At 45.1% G+C, this 20,252-nt stretch overlaps 3 protein-coding genes across 8 annotated transcripts in view; 2 read left to right on the top strand and 1 right to left on the bottom strand.

Moving 5' to 3' along the window:
* The first annotated feature begins 465 nt into the window (after positions 1 to 465).
* OGFOD2 (2-oxoglutarate and iron dependent oxygenase domain containing 2) lies at positions 466 to 5,658 on the top strand. The gene is made up of 7 exons (XM_089499641.1): positions 466 to 1,018; positions 1,567 to 1,623; positions 2,257 to 2,367; positions 2,727 to 2,826; positions 3,661 to 3,785; positions 4,436 to 4,693; positions 5,081 to 5,658. The coding sequence occupies exons 1-7, from the start codon at positions 656 to 658 to the stop codon at positions 5,354 to 5,356; spliced, it is 1,290 nt and encodes a 429-aa protein (XP_089355767.1). The 5' UTR covers positions 466 to 655; the 3' UTR covers positions 5,357 to 5,658.
* Positions 5,659 to 6,637: 979 nt separating this feature from the next.
* Positions 6,638 to 12,980, top strand: LOC149281143 (uncharacterized). The gene is made up of 6 exons (XM_089499718.1): positions 6,638 to 6,743; positions 7,771 to 7,988; positions 8,886 to 9,236; positions 9,584 to 9,701; positions 10,191 to 10,260; positions 10,761 to 12,980. The coding sequence occupies exons 2-6, from the start codon at positions 7,784 to 7,786 to the stop codon at positions 10,815 to 10,817; spliced, it is 801 nt and encodes a 266-aa protein (XP_089355844.1). The 5' UTR covers positions 6,638 to 6,743; positions 7,771 to 7,783; the 3' UTR covers positions 10,818 to 12,980.
* A 1,521-nt stretch (positions 12,981 to 14,501) lies between these two features.
* LOC149281142 (membrane-associated phosphatidylinositol transfer protein 2-like) overlaps positions 14,502 to 20,252 on the bottom strand; it is a 124,267-nt gene continuing 118,516 nt past the window's right edge. For all 6 annotated transcript variants that reach the window (XM_089499712.1, XM_089499715.1, XM_089499714.1 and 3 more), the window contains one exon: positions 14,502 to 19,460. In XM_089499712.1, coding sequence (XP_089355838.1) covers positions 19,116 to 19,460 — 345 coding nt within the window. In that variant the 3' untranslated portion in view covers positions 14,502 to 19,115. The remainder of the gene's footprint in view (positions 19,461 to 20,252) is intronic.

Here is a 20,252-nt window from a genome sequence, read left to right as displayed (position 1 = left end):
GCCAAACCGGGTTACTCCCCCAGTGTGGCTGCAGGGCAGCCCCTCACCGTCGACGACGAACTTCTGGGCGTAGCGCTTGAGGTTCTTCCTCTTGATGGCGCCGAAGGTGGGCGGGAAGGCGCCCTCCGAGAGCAGCCGGAAGATGTCCCCGAATTTGCTCGGGGGGCTGCGGCTGCTGCTGCTGGACTCCTCCTCGCCCCCCGCCGCCGCCACCACCTCTTCCTCGGCCACCTCCAGCGCCGACTCCATGCTCCCCAAGGCCAGGCCAGGGCCCCAGCGGGCCAAGCCAGGCAGGCAGCCCGGTCGGAGCGCTTTCCAGGAGGCACCGTCGGCGGGAAAGGCCCGGCTGCAGCGGGAGAAGCGGGCCCCACCGAAGGGAAGGAAGGCATTCCCCGTGTCTGTCTCTCTCTCTGTTTATATACTTGTGTGTGTGTGTGTGCAAACGCACACGCACGTTTATATGTATGTCTATATGTGTGTGGATATATATATATATATAGGCGTATATGTATTTGTGTATATGTTTATTTACACGTATGTCTGTATGTGTAAATATATATATGCTCTGTGTGTGACAGAGGGAGAGATATATATACATGTGTGTATATGTATGCATATACATATGTGTGTGTATTAAAAAAGGTAGTCCCTTCACATGAATGTGTATATACACACACACATATATCTCTCTCCCTCTCTGTCACACACACACATATCTATGGAGGACATGGCAGTGAAACCGGGGTCAACCCGGATTACAGCTGCATTTCCCCTTTGGCCCTTGGAGGCCGGAACTTGTGGGCGCGCCCCTTGTTTCCGGCCGAGGCGGTTCCGGCGACGGACCCGTTCCTCTTTTGACTTCCGGTCCCGCGGGAGAAGGGCTAAAACCATGGAGCCGGGCCGGCCCTGCTTTCGAGCCTGCGCTTGCTTTTTCACAGACAACCTCTTCGTCCAGCGCTACGGGCTCCACGTCCGTTACTCGGGGGATCCGGAGCAGCTCCGGAGGGACTATGGGCCGGTAAAGCCCGAGCTCCGGGGATAGTTTAATGGCGGGGGGACACCTCTTTATCCTATTTATGCCTTGCGAAACTACCGTTCCCAGAATTCCCTAGCACTGAGCCAGGGCAGTTGAAGCAGTCTCAACCTGAGTTATTTCTGTAGTGTGTGCTGCTGCTGCTGCTGCAGAAAGGCAGGAGGTGTACTTCATAAAGTAAATGTGTGTGCATAGCTTTTTGTGGGTCTTTCAGGCTCTGTGGCCGTGTTCTGGAAGAGTTTCTTCCTGACATTTCGCCAGCAGCATCTGTGGCTGGCATCTTCAGAGAATGATGGCATGGAAGAGAGTGGAACAGTATATATACCCAACTCTCTTCTATGCCAGCATTCTCTGAAGATGCCAGCCACAGATGCTGGCGAAACGTCAGGAATAAACTCTTCCAGAACATGGCCACAGAGCCCCCAAAACCCACAGAAACCAATAAATGCCAGCCATGAAAGCCTCCAACTTCACAAAGTGTGTGTGCGATTCCTGAAATTCCTGAAATTGACTGGCACCCCTTCATTTCACAGGCGCTACGACAACGTGGCTGCAGAAGCAAGGACGAATTTAAAGCTGTAATCGAAGAGGTACGGTAGAATTTGACCCCTGCCGAGTTAGATAGTAAAGGATTCATTTGTTCAGTCCTACTTAGAGTACTACCAGACTTCATCCCACTTTACGCTGCCTCTGCCTCTTTAGCCAAGATGGCCTCTGAAGCAGATTCAAATCCACCAATGGTACGGTATAACCAAGGTTTTAGGAACCAAATTTTACGGTTGGGGGTCACCACAACTGGAGGAACTGTATTACAAGGAAGGTTGAGAACCACTGCTGTAGATAGATTCAGTTTTATTATTACCCTTTATAGCACTTCAAACAATCAAAGAGTTAAAAACCAACAGCATGGAAAATGTAAAAGAAATTAAATGCTCATAAAACATGAAACCAGTTAGTTAAGCAAATTAAACAACAACAAACAAAGGTCTAGCATATTATACAGGGCCTGCTACTCCCACCACACACTCACAACATCACTTTGAACTCATCAGATTTTGCTTCTAAGAACAGACAGGATTAGACTACACATATAACTATCATACAGCTATGGAAATGAGAGGCTCCATGTTACACCAAAGTAAATACGGAGAAGATTGGGTTCTGAAGACTCTTTTCTATCCTTCTCAGGATCTCTTAATAAGCATCAACTTGGATTTTTCTAGATTGAGAAAGAAGTACAGAGAAGAAAGGAATTAAGTTGCCGTTCTAGAGAAAGAAAAACAATCATCTCCCAGAACTACAGACCAAAGCATCCACAGCTCTATGCTCTACAGGTAAAGATTCTCCTTTGATACATTTGAACACAGGTCTGTGGGTGGAGGTGCCCTGCGGAGAACGCATTTGCTGTGGTGATATTCCCATAAAACAAACACATCAGCAACAGGGAGTCAGTACTCCTTTATGGTGATGTAGACTTCAAGTAGAGTTAGCAGCCCTTGGGTAAGGAGGTGCTGTGTAGTTTTAATAATGGCTAATAGTGATACTGATGTTGATACCTTTTAAGGACAGAGGCAGGTATTCTGTGTGTGTGTGTGAAGGGAGAGATATACCAGGAGGTCTGTAGGGAGAGAACCCTCTTAAAATGGCACTTTCAAAGTCTCTTTCACACATTTTCCTTTTCTTCCCATGTTAGGAATCATTTCTAGCACCACAATTTTTAGAAACTGTCAACTACTGCACATCCAAAGAGGCAGATCCCCAAGGCCTCCTCACCCGTGTAGCAACTATATCAGGTAAGCAAAATGCGTTTATCAGCAAGGTGTACACAAGGCAAGACACTACTAGTACTACTAGTACTCTGCTGCTCCAGAGACTAGGACACAGGCCAATGGATTCAAACTACAAGAAAACAAGAACCTTCTGATACTAAGAGCTGTTTGACACTTGAATATGCTGCTTCAGAATGCAGTGATGTCTTTGGAAGTTTTTAAATAAAGGCTGGCTGGCCATATGTTGGGGGTACTTTGATTATGTATTCCTGCATGGCAGAATGGGGTTGGATTGGATGGCCTTGTGGTCTCTTTCTACTCCTTCTACTGTTCTTTGTAGCAGATGGTTGATTGTATTGGTATTTTGCCTATACAACTGACATTGCTGAAGGTGCCGTAAGAAAAACAGGGTTGTTGTTAGGATTTGGATTGAAGGCACTGACAAGTTCTGCTTTTGAAGACATCCTTGTTTTCAAAATAAGATAAAGCCGCAAAGAATAGCAGCTCACAGATTTTCCTAAACAACCTACTCAAGTTTACTACACACTAAAACAAGATGAAGAAGCCATTGGTCCCTTTTGTCCAGAAAGATTTATTTTGATGGTTGGAGACTCTCAAAAGTATTTGGCAGAGATGTATCTTTCCCAGCCTTGGTACCTCAGATTCCTTCAAGTGGAGATGCCTGATTAAACATGAGACCCTTCTGTAGGCAAAGCATGAACTCTCTCAATAAACTAGGGCTCCATCTTAATAAAAATGAACCCATTTACCAAAAACAAAGCCAACTTTTTTCTGTCTGATTTCCTGAAGGACACTCTTACTCAAGCCTCTTCCACTTTTTTTATTTCCTTATATCAGATAAGAGAATCTATCGACTGCCAGTATTTTCCAAGGAATTCTGTCAAGCTTTCATCGAAGAGCTAGAGAATTTTGAACAGTCTGAGATGCCCAAGGGGAGGCCAAACTCTATGAATAACTATGGGGTGAGATTCATATTTGGTAGGCGACAAACTCAACATCACATTGTAAGGAGGATTGAGAGTACGTCTTGTTGGAAACAGCATGGCTTGCTTTAAAGCAAACATTATTGATTCAAGTTGTTAGGAGAATGAAGATGATCTATAGCTTTTGCCCCAGATTCTCCCAAGCAAGGCATGATACGAAGGTGTAGTTAACCTTTTGCCCCTGTTCCTGGTACTTGGGAGATATATTGCCTCAGTACATAGAGGTTCTGATGGGCTATTATGGCTCACCTGAATTTAACAAGTATGCCATATGGAAAGGAACTGATCTGTCAACTAGGAAATTTGTAGACTGAATCCAATTTTAGTCCCACATACAGTAAACATGGCAGAATCAATGGGACTGCCTCTGAAGCCTCCCATACCATCATTCTTTGCTTTGTGGGCAGAGTGTATCCGCAGCCAGATGCAAAATTATTACAGCAGCTCTGAGGTCCCTGGAGGATCCTGACAGATCTCAGTGTTGGCGAGATATTAAGATATATTAAGATAATATAAGAAGATGGAGGAGCATTCCCAGCCATTGAAAGAACTCAGCTGTTACAAATTACTTGAATTATCACTTGCAGTCTCTAACTTGTTCTTTCTCTCTTTTATACTGCCCCCTGTAGGTTCTTTTAAATGAACTTGGGATGGACGAAGCTTTCATCACTCCTCTGCGTGACAAATACCTGCAGCCCCTCACGGCCCTGCTTTATCCAGATTGTGGGGGAGGCCACTTGGACAGCCATAAAGCTTTTGTTGTGAAATATGCCTTACACGAAGACCTGGATTTGAGTTCCCACTATGACAACGCAGAAGTCACGCTTAATGTCTCCCTGGGGAAAGAGTTCACCGAGGGCAACCTCTACTTTGCTGAATTCAGACAGGTGCCTTCATTTCAAAACTTAAAGCTTTCTGCAGCTTATTTTGTATTTGTTTATTTAATGGTTTATATTGTATCTGGATCGGAACCCATTATACGCAACCTGCATGGTTAGAGATGCTATACCTATGGGTGATAGAGTGCTGGGGGAAATAAGAGGAAACTGAATGTATTTTAGCGTTGCATATGGTCCACTGGGTTAGACAGATTGAGGTTCCATTTAACATTGGTGGGCTGAGCATTAATTTATCTGGACTTATTGGCCACCTTTACAGTATGTAGTAGCAAATTTCCCATATCAGGGAAGACATGTTTCCATTTCTTCTGTTCTTATCCAAAAGAGTCTCATTTGGCTGGCAATTTTCATCTTAACATCTTTCTGCTTTTAAAGGACACCAACCCTGTGCCAAAGTACGTTGAGGTTGAACATGTGCTTTTTCATGGATTGTTCCATCGTGGAGGACAGATGCATGGGGCACTGCCTGTCACCTCTGGAGAACGCTGGAACCTGATCATCTGGATGAGATCCTCTGCTGTCCGAAACCAGCTTTGTCCAATGTGCAACAGGAAACCAGAACTGGTGGAAGCTGAAGGGTTTGGGGACGGTTTTACCAGCAGCCTTGACGGCGGACAGTCTGATACCGTGGATGTATGTGCCCTAATATAGAGAGGCAATAAAGATGACTTGCACCTTCACTTCCATAACAACAATGGTAGCCTTAAGGTGTTCTCCACAGGCCAAGCTGAGGATAGTGTGTATTCCATGCATTAAAGGACCAAAGACATTGTAATGCAGCAGTCAGAGCAAAATCACTGAGAACAAGTTATGCAGAGGCAGATTACAGACTTGCATGACTCTCAACTGAAATCTTACTGTCTTATCACAAGAAAGAACAGTTGTCTGTAAAATATGTATCTCCAAGTGTAAATATGTTACCCCAAGTGTCCGCTTGGCTACTAAATTCTTTGGTGGAAGCTCTTTTGTTCTCGCTGTCATTTGAGGTGCAGTTGGTGGGGATGTGACAAGAATGCCTTTTTGGTTGCTGCTCCCAGGTTCTGGAACTCAGCTAAGCGGGTCTTTCTGCTGGCAGGCAAGGAGGTTTTATTAATGCTTTGGTGTTTAAAGACAAACTAGTAGGTCCTAGAGTAAGTCATGTCTGAACTCTCCCTAGAAGCTAAGATGACTAAACTGAGGCTGTTGTACTTTGGTCATATCAGAAGATGTGACTCACTAGAAAAGACATTAATGCTAGGTAATGTAGAAGGCAGTAGGAAAAGTGGAGGAGCCTATTCCAGATGGAGAGACTCAGTCAAGGAAACCTCTGCCCTGAGTCTGCAAGAAATGAACTGGGTTGTTGAGAGGTTCACTTGGAGATGCCTCAGGGTTGCCATAAGTTAAGCCTGACTTGAAGGCACTTAACACACAGATACCCCTCTGTTTCTCCATGCTGGGTACCTGGCTGCCTCGTGTTGCATGCTGGGATTTGAGCCAAGGCAGTCAAAGCGGTGTCAAACTGGGTTTTTTCCCCTACTATTAGTATTACTGTTCTTATTATTTCTTATACCTTTACACGGCCCTTTCCAGAAACAGTCGAGTCGAGCTGTGAAGTCGAAGGGAGGGGCATTTCAACTTCGCAGCCAAGAGAATGCTTTGGCTTTGCTGAACTACAAGCCCCAGAATGCAACAGGAGGCAGCCAAAGGGGAAGAGCAGTGCTCAGCCTCCAAGAGGGGGGTAGTGTGGCAATGTGGGAAGTGGCTTCACTGGAGAGGAGGTAGGTCTGTTCTCTTTCTGTCTCTTTTCATAAAGGGAACAAACTGAGGCTGCACCCAGGCGATGGAATTCTGGGAGTTGGAGTTTGTTGTGGGGACCCGACCGGAACCAAAGGACGTCGGAACCAAAGGACGCGGCCTCAGGTTTCCTGCCAGACGCCTTTGAGCGACGGACTAGGTGCCAACCGGAACTCGCCTCAGAGAAACTCTACAAACGCTTGCGGCCCTCCGGAAACCCAGCGCCCGCAAGCGCCGTCGTGCTTGTTCCCCTCCGAGGCCAGAGGTGAGTCTGTGCCACAGCGGGGCCAAATTAGGCCGGGAGGCGATAGAGCCCTGACGCATGCGCTTTGGCCCTCAAGCCGGGACGCTATTTAGCCAAGGGGCGGGGCTTAAGAGGCAAGGCGCGAAATGGGACGCGGAGATTGGCTGACAGGGCTGTGATGGGCAGCGGAGGCGAGGGGAACTTGCTTAAAGGGGACAGAAGGAACCCTTTGTGCTTTTGAGTGTGTGGAGTAGTGGTCCTCAGACTGTGCCCTTTAAAGAGATTTTGGACTTCCGCTCCCAGAATCCCACGCTATTGGCCAACGTGGCTGAGGCTTCTGGGAGATGAAGTCCAAGAGCTCTGAAAGGGCACTCTTTTTGGACCATACACTCAGTGGCCCCCAGACTGTGGTCTTTAAGCGAATTTTGGACTTCAGCTCCCAGAATCCCAGGCTATTGGCCCATAGGGCTGAGGCTTCTGGGAGATGAAGTCCAACACTCTCTGAAAGGGCACTCTTTGGGGACTACTGGTGTAGAAGGTTAACATATTTCTGGTCCAGGTTCATTTCTGTCAAATCCTCCAAGGAGTGAATGGCCGTGGGTTTCATCCTCTTCTGATCCTGAAGATGCCAGCCACAAATGCAGGCGAAACGGCAGGAATAAACTCTTCTAGAACATGGCCGCAGCGCCCGAAAGACCCACAAAAATGTTCAACCAGCTCTGGAAGGCCACAGTTGCCACTCCATTCTCTTGAGGGAACCACTCCTGCCCACCATGACATCAAGTTTGCTCTCACCAGGTTGAGTTACCCAAGGAATATGAATGCAGTGCATATAAGTTCTAGGTAGGAACAATTGTCAACGTCTTACAGAAACAGCAGGATTCTGGCACCACAATAAGGCTATAAAGGCCACCATGCAAGGCCTCGAGGCATGCCCTTCCCATTCACAAGCACATTAAAAAGGTCAATGATTACATTATACATTTGATAATTCAATGGTTAACCACTATCTTAACCACTGAAAAAAAAAACAATTTGTCTGGAATAGGGTTGAGTGTACAATGGCTCACAACCAGCCGAGGAAAAGATCTCACAGCAGGAGCCGAAGTGACTCTTGGAGCAAGCGGGATGCGAGCGAGAAAAAGAAGGTAAAGAAGAGGAGGAAGAGCAGCAAGGATTCCAAGAGCAGGAGAAGCCAGTCTCCGGCCAGCAAGAGAGGACCTGAATCTGAAAGGCTCAGGCTGAGCTCAGCCTCTGCCAGAGACGGTAAGGTCAATTCCTCGGCTGCTTCGGAAGCAGCGGTGGGCAATGTGTGGCTCTCCACATCTTGCTGGACTGCAAATCCCATCATCTATCACTGCTGGCTAGTGCTGATGGGAGTTTTAGTCCAGTGAGATTTGGAGGGTCATAAGTGACTCACTTCTGTTCTCCATCAACAGTCTTATTTACCTTTACCGTTGCTTAACAAATGTAGAATTGTGGACTCAGGAGGGAAGGCATTCATGTTTGGGTCAGGACAACGCAACAGAACCCTCCCCATTGCTGTTCCTCCATGCACCATCTTAGACATATTTCAACCCTGTTTTTATGTAGAACGTGGTCTGCAGAGTGAAGTGATTCCTCCTGCAATCCAGGTTCTTAAAGGAATACTGCATTTGCTTCCTGAATATTGTCCATAAAACATCTGTCCAGCACCCTAGCAGCTAAAAAACGGTGGCTTTTTAAATGGAAAGGTTTGTCCCTCAGGTGGCCAGTGGACGCACTGCTGAATCTGTGTGTTTGTTTCTTTGGTTGTAAATTGAGACCCCCAATTATATCTTTTCTGAGGCAGCGGGCCACATCCACACTAGAACACTGTGCAACCATTTTCATAAGCTAGAAATGTATCCTGGCTTCTTGTTCTGCTCTCCCATGGGCAAGGGAACATGGAGTAATGTCATTGTGAAGGCAATGAAACCTCTCTCTGTATCTACCTCTGCCCATACATCCTTTAAAAACACCAGAATGCTGCAATGGGTAGAGCATTGAAGAAGGGTGACTAGGCTGGGTCCTGGACAGGACTAGAAAAGAGAACGTCCCTTTTCCTCTTTGGATGACACTTCTGGAGCTATATGGTACTCCACAGATACTTTCTTCTAACCTCTGATTGATGCTGGGTTCCAGTGGAAAAAAAGAAAAAAGACAAGAAGAGGAGAAAGATCAGCAGTGCTTCATCCTCCTCGTCCTCCTCGGAGACCACTTCCTCATCCTCTACATCGTCTTCCTCCTCTGACTCCTCTCCTGAAGAATCGGGTGATGGTAAATCCAAGCCTAAAAAGAGGAAGCAGAGCAAGAAGAAGCTGCCCAAAGAGAAGGATAAAAAGCAAAAGAAGAGGCGGATGAAGAAGAAAGCAAAAAGGAAAGCAAAGAAGAAAATGAAAGAGAGGGAGAAGGAGGGGAAAATGAAAGTGGAGGAGCTGCCTGGACCTTCTCTAGACCAGTGGCAGAGAGAGACTGTGGCAGACCCTGGGCCAGGTAAGACTTGCATTTCAAGCAAGGGAATCTGTTTACGTCAGATTAAACATGTCCATGCACAAGGCTATATTTCCAGGGAGTTGTGTTTTGTGAACAGGCCAGTTAAAACTCAGCAGCCAAAGATTAGGCTTAATGCTTTGGATGATGACAAGTCTTTCTCCTTGAGGACTTTTTTCTTAGATGCTGTGAAGTCTGAACGCACTGGTTGGTTGCTGGTTGTGTGTTTTTAACCAGTGGGATGTAGAGATCAAAGCACTATTCCAGTTAGGACTGATCCATTCACTCCCTGATTTTCAGAGGAGGGTCTGTAGGCGAGACCACCGTTTTGACTCTTCTCTACCTTTCAGCCCTGACAGATGAGCAGAAATCCCGCATCCAAGCCATGAAGCCAATGACAAAAGAGGAATGGGATGCACGACAGAGTGTGATAAGGAGAGTCACCGACCCAGAAACAGGCAGAACAAGGTGCAATAATTGGGGTGGAATTAACATCACTAAAAAGCTAGTGTGGTGCCATGATTTGGGTGTTGGGACTTGGACTAGTGTTCAAATCCTTGCTTAGCCAGCAATCCCTTTAGGCAATCTTGGGCAAGTCCCACTCTCTCAGCTTCCTAAGACGAAAGCAGTGGAAAACCTCTTCTAAAGAAATGTTGCCAAGAAAACTCTGTGAATCATAGGGTTACCATACGCTGGACACAACTTGAAGGCACACAACAGCAATAATGAAGGTCACGAAACATACCTTTCCTCGGTTTCACTGATAACAGAACCATGTGGTTTTCTCTCCCATAGCTGGTTTTCTCCATGGAAAAAAAGTCTTAACATTTGTGTTACCCTGACTATCTGATGGTTTCAAAATGTTGCTATAACTCTACACAAGTAATATTGACAGGTGTATGGATAGCTACTGTGTGTGAAACTGAGATGGGAGCACTGACATGGCTTCTCTTACAGACTTATTAAAGGTGATGGCGAGGTCCTTGAAGAGATTGTGACAAAGGAGAGGCATAAAGAAATTAATAAGGTATGCAGCTCTTTATAGAATCTGGAGTGGCTTGGGTGTGACTTGCAGAATGAAGGTTTGAGTATGTAAAACGCAAGGAGTGCAAATCCTATTCCAACTGGAATAGGCCTATTGAATAAACCTATTTATTGACTCAAAAGCTGATTCAATGGGTCTCTTCTAGTTGGGACTAACCAATAGTATTTCAGCCAAGGTAGGCTTTTGTAGGCTGGACTTTGTTTATAGAAGGGGTGCACAATTCACAGAACTGGTGAGACTCCATTCCCTTAGTTATTGAGATATTTCTGATCATTTGGGCTGGCAGGGGTAGTGGTGTTGTTCTAGTGCTTCTATGGGCAGTGCCTGAATAGGTTCCCTTCTGAGATTGCAGTTTTGCCACCTCTAGTAGTAGTGGTGAAGATATCTCTGTCATTCTATTAAAGGACCAGGTTTTAGAAACTGGAGTTGGTTTACATTTGTAAACACACTGGAGTGACCCTATATTGTATCTCTTTCCGCAGCAAGCTACACGAGGAGATGGCCTTTCCTTCCAGATGAGGACAGGAATGCTGCAGTAAGAGATTGTACTCTGACGTGCCAAAGATGGAGTTTCTGCCCAGTCACAAAGGCTTTGTCTGAAACAGGGCATGCACCCCTTTGTCCCTATGAAACATGCATGCCAGTGATGTATACCGCAGTGAAAGCCCGGAGTGGTGAGGTACAAGGTTCCAGCCCATAGCTGCTGCATGCATTTGTGACCTCCTGATGTGTGTCTTCCTGGTTTGCTGCAGGACTTCTCAGCTGCACAGTGCAGAGGTCCTCCAGGAGGATACTTTTAACTTGTTTCCTTTTCCAGCCAACTGCCTGCATTGTGCAACCAGAGAGTATTTCTCCTAAAGTAAAAGAGGAGTGAGTAGGAACAGACCTAGGAGAACGGGGCTAGGCATAAATAACTAGTGAGCACCTGAGAAAATAACTCCTTTGCAGGTGTTGCTCCAAAGCAGTTGGACAAAGTGCAAAGCTTGGGGCAAGTCTTACTGAGAACAGAGGAGTCCAGTTTAGACTCTGCTTGCCTCCCTTCAGTGATGGGAAGTGTTTTAGAGGCAGCCCCTGCAGATGCCCAGCTGGCTTCAGCTTAGTTGGGCGTTCACAAATCTGAATAAAGAGCAGGGTGAGTGCAGTCAGTCTGTAACTCTACAGGTGTTCTCTATTGTCCTAGGTAAAACTCTGCTAGTACCACTGGTGCAACCTTTTTCTCCCCATTCCCCCACTGAAGTGCTTCATGTTCACAGGCTCTATTAGTAAGGATCAGATGGCAGTCCAAGGACCCCCCCCCCCCCCCCGCAGCCTGTGTCAAAGCATGCTATTCTCATTCAGGTCCGCACTTGCCATGTTCCACCTGTAGCATGCCTTATTAGGCTTCAGGAATGTCTGCGGGTGACTGATCAACACAAGCGTTCAGGTAGCCTCAGTTTTTCTGAGTCAACAGTCTAAAGGCAGGGATAAGGAAAATGCAGTCCTCCAGAGGTTGTTGGACTGTTACTCCTGTCATTGCTCACTGTTGGCCAGGCTGCTTAAGGTTGATGGGAGTTGCTGCCCAGCACCATCTGGACAGCCACAGGTTGCCACCCCTGCACGAGAGCAGAAGCTACGTTTGGGCAGAGTGGAGAAGCAGCAGCATCATGAAGTAGATAGCAGTAAGTCCTGGTCCATCTAGCATCTGCTTACAACAGGGATGGAAAACAGTGCCCTCCAGCTGTTGGGCTCCTGTTCCCATTAATCCAACATAGGATGGCCAGTGGTCTAGTCAGATATTATGGGAGTTGTGGTTCATCATGTAGAGTTGGCCACTCTGGTCTGTGGCTTAAGATATATATATCCCATCTGATCCAGTAATAAAAATGGATTGAAGTGTCCTTGACTTCAGAATGTAAGGGTCAGAGCTTGGAAACATTAGCTTTTGGACTACAACTCCTAGCATCCCCACTACGCTCGCAGTTGTAATTCTAAAAAGTTAAGCTTACCAAGTAGGATGTATGGTAAATCCTAAAACTCTGGTATTAGCTTAATTATTCATTAGATTCTGGATTCTCAGAGAGTATCTGAAGCTTTAAGAAATTTCAGGGTATCTTCCCCTGGAATTTGTTTCCCCAATGAAGGGCTCTTATGGGCTGCTTATACTGAAAGTTTTATGCAGTTGGCAGATCAAGGAAAGCGGGCTTTTCTCCTGTTCCCAGTATTTATTTGGGCAGAAGTCTTACCAGGTTGTTCAGCTGTCCTCATGAAGAGACACCTTATATACACCATATATATATATATATGGTGGAAGCCGTTCACAAATGCGCCTTTGGCAATCAGGCATGTTGGCAGAAATGTCATGTTCATGCTACTCTGTGAATTAGCTACCCATTGTTGAACATTCATGCACATTGAACTTGGCAATCAGAGCAAAGCAGGACAGAGAGTGTTGTGATGTATTTACAAAATATTGTAAGGGAACAAATGCATGCCAAGGAAAGGTTGCACAAATGCTTCACTTCCATTTGTTGAAACCAGTGCATGAGTTTGGTTTGATTATGCTCGTAGGAGTCTGTGGCTCCTATTTCAACATCAGAACAACTTTTGTTCAGGCTGTAACAACCAGACCAGTCCAGATGACAAATTCCATGCTGTTCTGCTCAAGATGTTTGTAGAAGATGCCTACACAGCATGTATATTAAAACAACCTTCCTTGTAAATCACCTTTATCAGTGTTGGAGAGTCATCTGTTCAGTACTGGAGGGTGAACTCCTAAGTGATGGGGAGGGTTCCCATAGCACAGAATCAAGGAGCTAGAAGAGACTTCAAGGGTCATGAAGTCCAACCCCATTCTGCCATGCAGGAAGATACAATTAAAGCACTCCCAATAGATGGCAATCCAGCCTCTGTTGAAAAACCTCCAAAGAAGGAGACTCCACCACTCTCTGAGGCAGTGAGTTCCATTGTTGAACAGCTCTTACTGTCAGGAAGTTCTTCCTAATGTTTAGGTAGAACCTCATTTCCTGTAGCTTTAATACATTGCTCCATGTCCTGGTCTCTGGAGCAGCAGAAAACACGACTGCTCCATCTTCAACGTGACGTCCCTTCCAATATTTAAACAGGGCTATCATATCAGTGGGCATGTTAAGAGGCACCCTTGAGCTGCTGCTGCACCTTGAAAAAGGCACAAGGATAGGATGGCTGTTGCACTGGGAGGAAGGCTGTCCTACTGAGCCAAGGAGGAGTGCCAAGAACTCCACCGCTTGATTTCTTCTTTTGTCCACGCCTGAGTAAATGGGATGTAAAATCAATCTGTTCCTGTCCTTTCTTGTTCTACCTGATGGTTCAGGGGTAGAGCTAGAAACTCTGGTTCAAACCTCCCTTTACCTCACAAGCCATCTCGGGCAGATCACAACCTCTCAGAAATACCAATTTCACAGAGTTGTTAAGATACAGTGAGATATAAATATGTTTCTCCCAACTGGGCTGCCACTGTCAATATGTCTCTACACTGTAAGCTGCTTTTTCCCCAGTCAGAGTCACTGTCACAGGCAACACAGCCTTTTCCCAACGTCTTTGATGACCACTAGCCCATGGCTTTTTCCCTTCTGCTGACACCACCTATCTTAGTTACACTTATGTTGTATACCAACAGGATTCTGGCCCAGGTGACCTGATATAACTCTACTTTGCAAGCAGCTTGGCATGTTAGTTGGCTATTGGGTGACATGGGCACCCAGTATTACACAGTAGTCCTATGATGGCTCAATGAAGCCATTCCATGCTGAGGTCACCTGCTTCTGCATACCTGGGGACAAAACATAGAAGGAAGTCTGTTGCCATGATGTCCTCCAGCTTGTGAGCTTCTCAAAAGATTCTAGTTGACCAAAATGGCAGTGCCAGACAAGATGGACCAGGGTCCTGGAAAGGAGTACAGTCGGCCCTCCGTATCCACCCATTTCTTTATCTACAGATTCAGCCATCTACAGTTTGAAAATATCCAAAAAATATATAAATTCCAAAAAACTTTGATTTTGCTATTTTATGTAAGGGTCACCATTTTTCTGTGCCACTGTATGTAATAGGACTTGAGCATCCATGGATTTGGGTATCGGGGGTTCCTAGAAGCCAATCCCAGCAGATACCAAGGGCCCACTCTACTTCAAATCCTTGCAATGTCTCGTGCTACCAATCCCTCCTCTGAAACATCTTGCAAAGAAGTGGAGACACTAACAGAGCCTTCCCATTTCTTTTAATTGGTGTTAACGTACAAGTGATAACCATATACAGAGCACACCAGGCTGCAAGACAAGGTGGCAGTAACAGCGAAGGAGAAGGATGGTTGTCACATATAAGAGCAAGGAGATTGACAGTTCTCATGCATACAAACACGGTAACAAAAAGATGAAACAGGCCCAGATAGATTTCTGGATATTTCAGTTGTGCCTTTCTACAATGAATGGTCTTGAATATTTCAATCTGCTACCCCCTCCCCAGCTGTTTCCTTAAAACCACACTGTTCCCACTTCAGTTTAAATGGACTTGACATCGCTGGATACAAAATTCTAACAGTCGGGGAGGAAAGATGCCTGGGGGGGCTCAAGGAGAAGAAGACCGAAGTGTAAGGCTTTTTGGAAGGAGCAGGAAAATTGCAGCAATGGTAAAGATACCTGGACAAGAGGGATTCCTCTGGTCAAATAAGGGACACAATTCAGGATGAGCAGTGGTTTCGCTTGCAACCTTCTTAGCAGCTGACATTCTTTGACCTAGTTTTAGAACATTGTATACATTTTTCAGAATGACGATTTTGAATGGTTTTGTCAAACAATGCTAAAAGTAATAATCATCTTTGCAGAGAAAGGCTCTCTCTTTTCCATTAAGCTACTTTCATTTAGTTAGTACATGGCCATCTTCCATCAAGGAAGTTTTGGGGGTTTCCAGTCAAGCTCAGGCCTGACCTTAGTTTCAGCAATGTGGCTGAATCATGTGCCCTCAGGGACCACAAGAGAGCCCAACTACTGATCTATATAGACGTATCAGAGAGCAGGTCTCACTGAACAAAACCTCCTCCTCACTAGGTATGTGTAGGATTGCATGGCTTGTATGGTGGGGATGCATGTTCAGCACCAAGGGTGCAAGCCCAGACACACTTACAAGGGAATATAAACCCCACTGATCACAGTGGAACCGTCAAGTAAACATGCACAAGAGTGTGCTGTAAGAATACTCTCCACCAAGAACAATGTGCTTAATCAGTGTTGCTTTTTCAGACTGCTAACATTTTGGGAGCTTTGCAAAATAAGAAATGTTTAGGTTGGGGTGGCAGTGAGTGAGAGAAACTTAACTAAATTCCACACCCACCTTGGCTTTTCTGAGTTTTTAAAATTCAGGCTCACCCCACCCCACCTTTGCCTATTTGGCTGAGCAAGGTATGAAGTTGTCAAATTGTGTGTCTGCATGTGTGGACTTAAAATGGAACAGTTGAGACTTTTATGAAGGTTTAACTGAGTGGAAAGGCTTCAGTTACACTAAATTCCTCTGTAAAGATTCACACCCAAACACAAAAAGGTTTGTTGAGGTGTACAATCTTAAGAAAAAGTCTACTGAAACAAGAAAACCCCAATCCCATGAAACTTCTAATAGGCTTCCAAGGTGGGTTAAATTGTGTTAGTTCAGTAAATGATGCAAATCACACAATTTTGCATATATAAATTATCCATAAAGTGTTGCCTATGGGGGAGATGTAGGCAAAGCATGCGAGCCCCCCATTCCGATCTTCAATGGCAACAGGCACCGCCACCCATGACTTTTCAAGCCCAGTAAAGAGGACTACAAATTTTCTCTTTGTTTCAAATGAGCCAAGATTCCTAGGATGCTGTACAACCACAGCAGCATAAGAATATACAGTTTCCGCTTAACAACAAATATGGGCAGTTCACACTACCTAGTGTGTACCTCTTCCAAGCTTGCAAGGGGAGAATTTCCAATCTTCTACTCACTTCTTTCCCGAAATATCGCATCCAATTCTATTCCAGGAAAAAAAGAAGCAAGCCTACTTTCCAACTGACCTATTGCTTTTGTTGGTATATAATACCTGAAACAAACAAACAAACAAAAAAAAAGGGGGGGGGGGCAGAAGGCTACAGTGTGAAAGATTAATAACTCCTAGAGGGTTTTACCCCTCCAGACACGTCTTTAAACATAAAGTAATTGACTTTCATTGCCTATATACCCACCTTCTCCCCAGCCCTCCCCAGGCATTTACATTGTCTTTTGCTTTATACTACAGACATGCTCAAGCACATACATGAACACACAAAGTTGAATTTCATCTGAAACTGGAAAAATGTACATGTTACACCTTGGCGTATGGGTTGCATTCAAAGGAGAGGTTGAATGAGTGAAAGCCAGATTGTGTTGCCATCTTTGTCTCTTGCATTTTGATGAACTGGAACAGAACGATTCTGAATTGCATGGTCATATGAGATATACTGAGCTATACAGAAAAGAGCTACAATACAGTCAATGTGGATTTCCTCCCAAGTTTTTGACATACATTTGCAAAGAACTAGGTCCAGTGAGCAGAAAGGGAAGCCAATTTTTTTAAATAGTAAAAAAAAAACAACTGCTAGTATCTTCTTGTCAACTGTATCCAAGACAAGTGGCTTAGAATCGTGCAGTATGGCTACCTAAACCATTGACATGTTTGCGAGCTTCGTTTCAAAAGAAGAGCAGTTTTTGAGGAAAAGAAGAAATTGACCACTTTTAGAGAAGCACACCCTTCTAGATAGTGCGCACCGCCTGATATCTGGTGTCAAACCCAAAGTCACAAACAAGTGTGTGTGTTTTCCCACAAATGCCTGGATGAGTTGTAAAAGCCTCATTGTGTCTTGGGAGAGGCTGCAATCACAGTGCTGCGAGTCTTGGTATTGAAAAGAAAACAAAGCATTTGGTCTGGAAAAGAAAATCCTCTTTACTTCATAAGAGTTTGTAAAGTGGAGGCTGGACACAAATAGGTGAGGAGAGGGCACACTGAACCAAGGAGAACGCCTGTGCAAATACAAAACACTCCGGAAGCTAAAGGCCAGAAAGGGCAACCTTTCTGGAGAACAGGTCTTCCTTTATCCTAGAAGAACTGTGTTCTGGAAAGGAATGGCCCTTAGCAATAGACAGAAATTCTGAATCCAAACATGGGGGTTGGTGGCGGGAGGGAGAGAATATTTAGGGAGATTTTCCAGACCCATTCGTGTAGGCACTTTCCCCCTCTAAGCCCTTTCCCTTGTGCGGTTTCTCCTGTTCTAAAATGGCTAACAGAGGGCACTGTAAAGCAAGAGTATCCTTTACATTGGGAATAGGAGTAGCAAGGAGAAGAAACAACAGAGCTGCTTCTTCTGATGACCTTTCTTCCTCTGCATCAGATCCTCAAACTTGACATTCTGGTATAGAGAGAAGCTTAGAGATACTTAAGGGCTGCCCTTCTTCTTCTTAATATGTGCGTGCCCTTGTTGGTTTGCACAACTTGGGTCCATCACCTGTGCACTTTATCTTAAATTGTGTGTGTGTTTGGGTAGAAATACCCTCACTTGGTAACATTTATCCCTCATGCACTATATAAATAGGGTGTAGCTTCATAAAATATTAGGCCTTCTAAAAGTTCTCAGTGCGAAACAAATAAAAACAATGAGGTTTTACAGTTGCATTGACTACAGTTAAAAAGAAAGCAAGTTTACATCCTCTGTCAAAAGCTGTTACCAAAAGGTTGGAAAGAAGGAATGACTCCTGTCTTCAGGGAGAAGAGGCAGAAAAGAACCGGGCAAAAGTGGGAGAAGAATTTGGACTTAGCTTTTTTTCCTTTCCTTCTTTAGGCTGAACAGATGTTTCTATTCTATTTTTTCTCCAGATGCTACAGAATCTTTCCAAAAGGCTTCTGCAGATTGGTAATATCTGGAAATTTATCCAAATCTTCTTCCTCTGCCCCCCCCCCCCCCCCATCCACTGAGGGGCAAAGTTCCTTGGCAGCTCAAGTGCCATGTGTTCTTTTTGTTTTCTAGAATTAGTGCAATCTACCAGCTACCAAAATCCTGCTTTCATTTTTTTTCTGTCTCTTAAAGATATTTTCTACGTGTGTTTTTGAAAAAGAAAATGGTAGCTAGCCTCAGTAAACTGTAAATCTGATTCTATGCTGATCAGCGCAACAGCCTTAAATTAACCCGTGGCTAAGGATTTGCCATATGACTTTGCTCCATAGTTGGGTACAGATCATTCCTAAGCTCCCTTTGCCTGTTTTAAGTCCTTCTTATCTCCAGCTGAAGTCTTTTCAGATTCTACAAATGAAGTAATTTATAGTTGTTGTGAAGTGGCAGCATCCAGCATCATCTGTCCATCCAGGTAACAGAACAAACCACACAGTCACCCAACTCTGCCTCCATGTGGCACCATGGTCCCCTTCCCCACTCCCAAGTTGCATCTTTGATGGCTAAGAAGCTGAGGAGGCACGTATTTACAATTGCTAGACCTGGATAAGAAAGGGGTGGGGTGAGGCAGAAAGGAGATACACCTGGAGGCTCTTTATACACTTATATTCCTTCTCTTGATGTCCCTTTGATTGAAAAGGTGGGTGTCTGTTTCCTTTCAGTAGTGCTCTGTAAACCTAGCACCCCTGTCACCAAGGCCTGTGGATTTGTGTGAGCGAGAAAAAATCACATGGTCTTTCCCTTGCAGTAGTTGCTGCCTTGCTGGCAATGAGTAGCACCATATTTTCCCGTTTGTTCCCACACCACAGGCCTCAGTTTCTTTGCCTCTTCTGCTTCTGTGCCACAGGGCATCCACAGCTATCTGTTGTGACTTCTTCGATGGCTCTACTTTTGTCCCAAAACCCCTGGTTCGAGTTTGGAGGCTGCACTCCGCCCCCAGCATCCTGTGGCGAGGCTCATGCTTCTTTGGCTGCGTTCCCTTTCTCTCTCCCGGTCACTTTCCGACTGGCTCAATGTTCGCTCCGGCCTGTGACTGGTACTTCCACCAGCCACTGTGGGCTGAGATGAGATGGTGCGCAGCAAATGGTTCCTCTTGCGCAGGAATTCAGTCTGGCCTGGAAGGCCAAAGCTACCTTTCCGAAGGGCCATCCGAGTGGTGTTCTTGGCTGGCCGGGAGCGATGGGTGTACTCTAGCTGGGCTAGATGGGCAGCATATCCTTCAGTAATGAACTGCAAGTTAAAAGAAAAACGATGGTTTCTTTTTTGTTTGTTTGTTTTTCAAACTCACTCTACAAAATTTCACTCTGGATCTATGCCTGAATGTGATGATTTCACAGTTGCCAGTTCGGATGTCAGTGAGTGTGAATATAGGTGACTGTTTACTGAGTAGTCATCTCAGATAATAACTCAGTAGGTACATAATGTGGTTCTAACTCCTTAAGAAGGACAGGTGTGACTCTGTAAGGTAACACCTTTGGAAGCAAGTCACTGAAATTTACCTGTCAGGAACACTGCCACACCTATTAAGAAATCTGGAGAAGCAACAGGGCAGCAACAAAATTCTCCTCATCACTTTGCAAACCGATAGAGACAACTGGCTTTTTTCAAGTGTACCATTCAGCAAACACCCAATGTCAACCCAACTTAATACACGCTTGTGCTAATCATGTGAATACTACTGCTGCAAAGTGGTTATGATGTATTTTTTGGCACCCAGTAAAATATATATATATCTAGCTGGGAACCTAGCTGGCTTCATTATATTAACAAAAACTTTGATAACAAAAAATATAACCGTAGTCACCTAAAATTGGTTGGTCTACCCACCCCGTGTTTCACCATTTTGTTCCAGGCCCAGTGAACTGCTTGTCTGACCATCTTGGGAATCTCCCTTTGACTAAACCTCGGTTTTATCTCTCCAGACTCAGGATCTTTTTAATTTCTTTATTTCATGTTACTCCTTCACTGTGTGCCAATGAAAGCAATACCAGCCAGATAAAAGCCATCCCAACCAGCTGATAC

This window comes from Sceloporus occidentalis, unplaced genomic scaffold, assembly GCF_023333645.1.
Source record: "Sceloporus occidentalis isolate IW3139 unplaced genomic scaffold, rSceOcc1.0.p SCAF_138, whole genome shotgun sequence".
NCBI lineage: Eukaryota > Metazoa > Chordata > Lepidosauria > Squamata > Phrynosomatidae > Sceloporus > Sceloporus occidentalis.
This window is presented reverse-complemented; position numbering and strand designations above follow the sequence as displayed.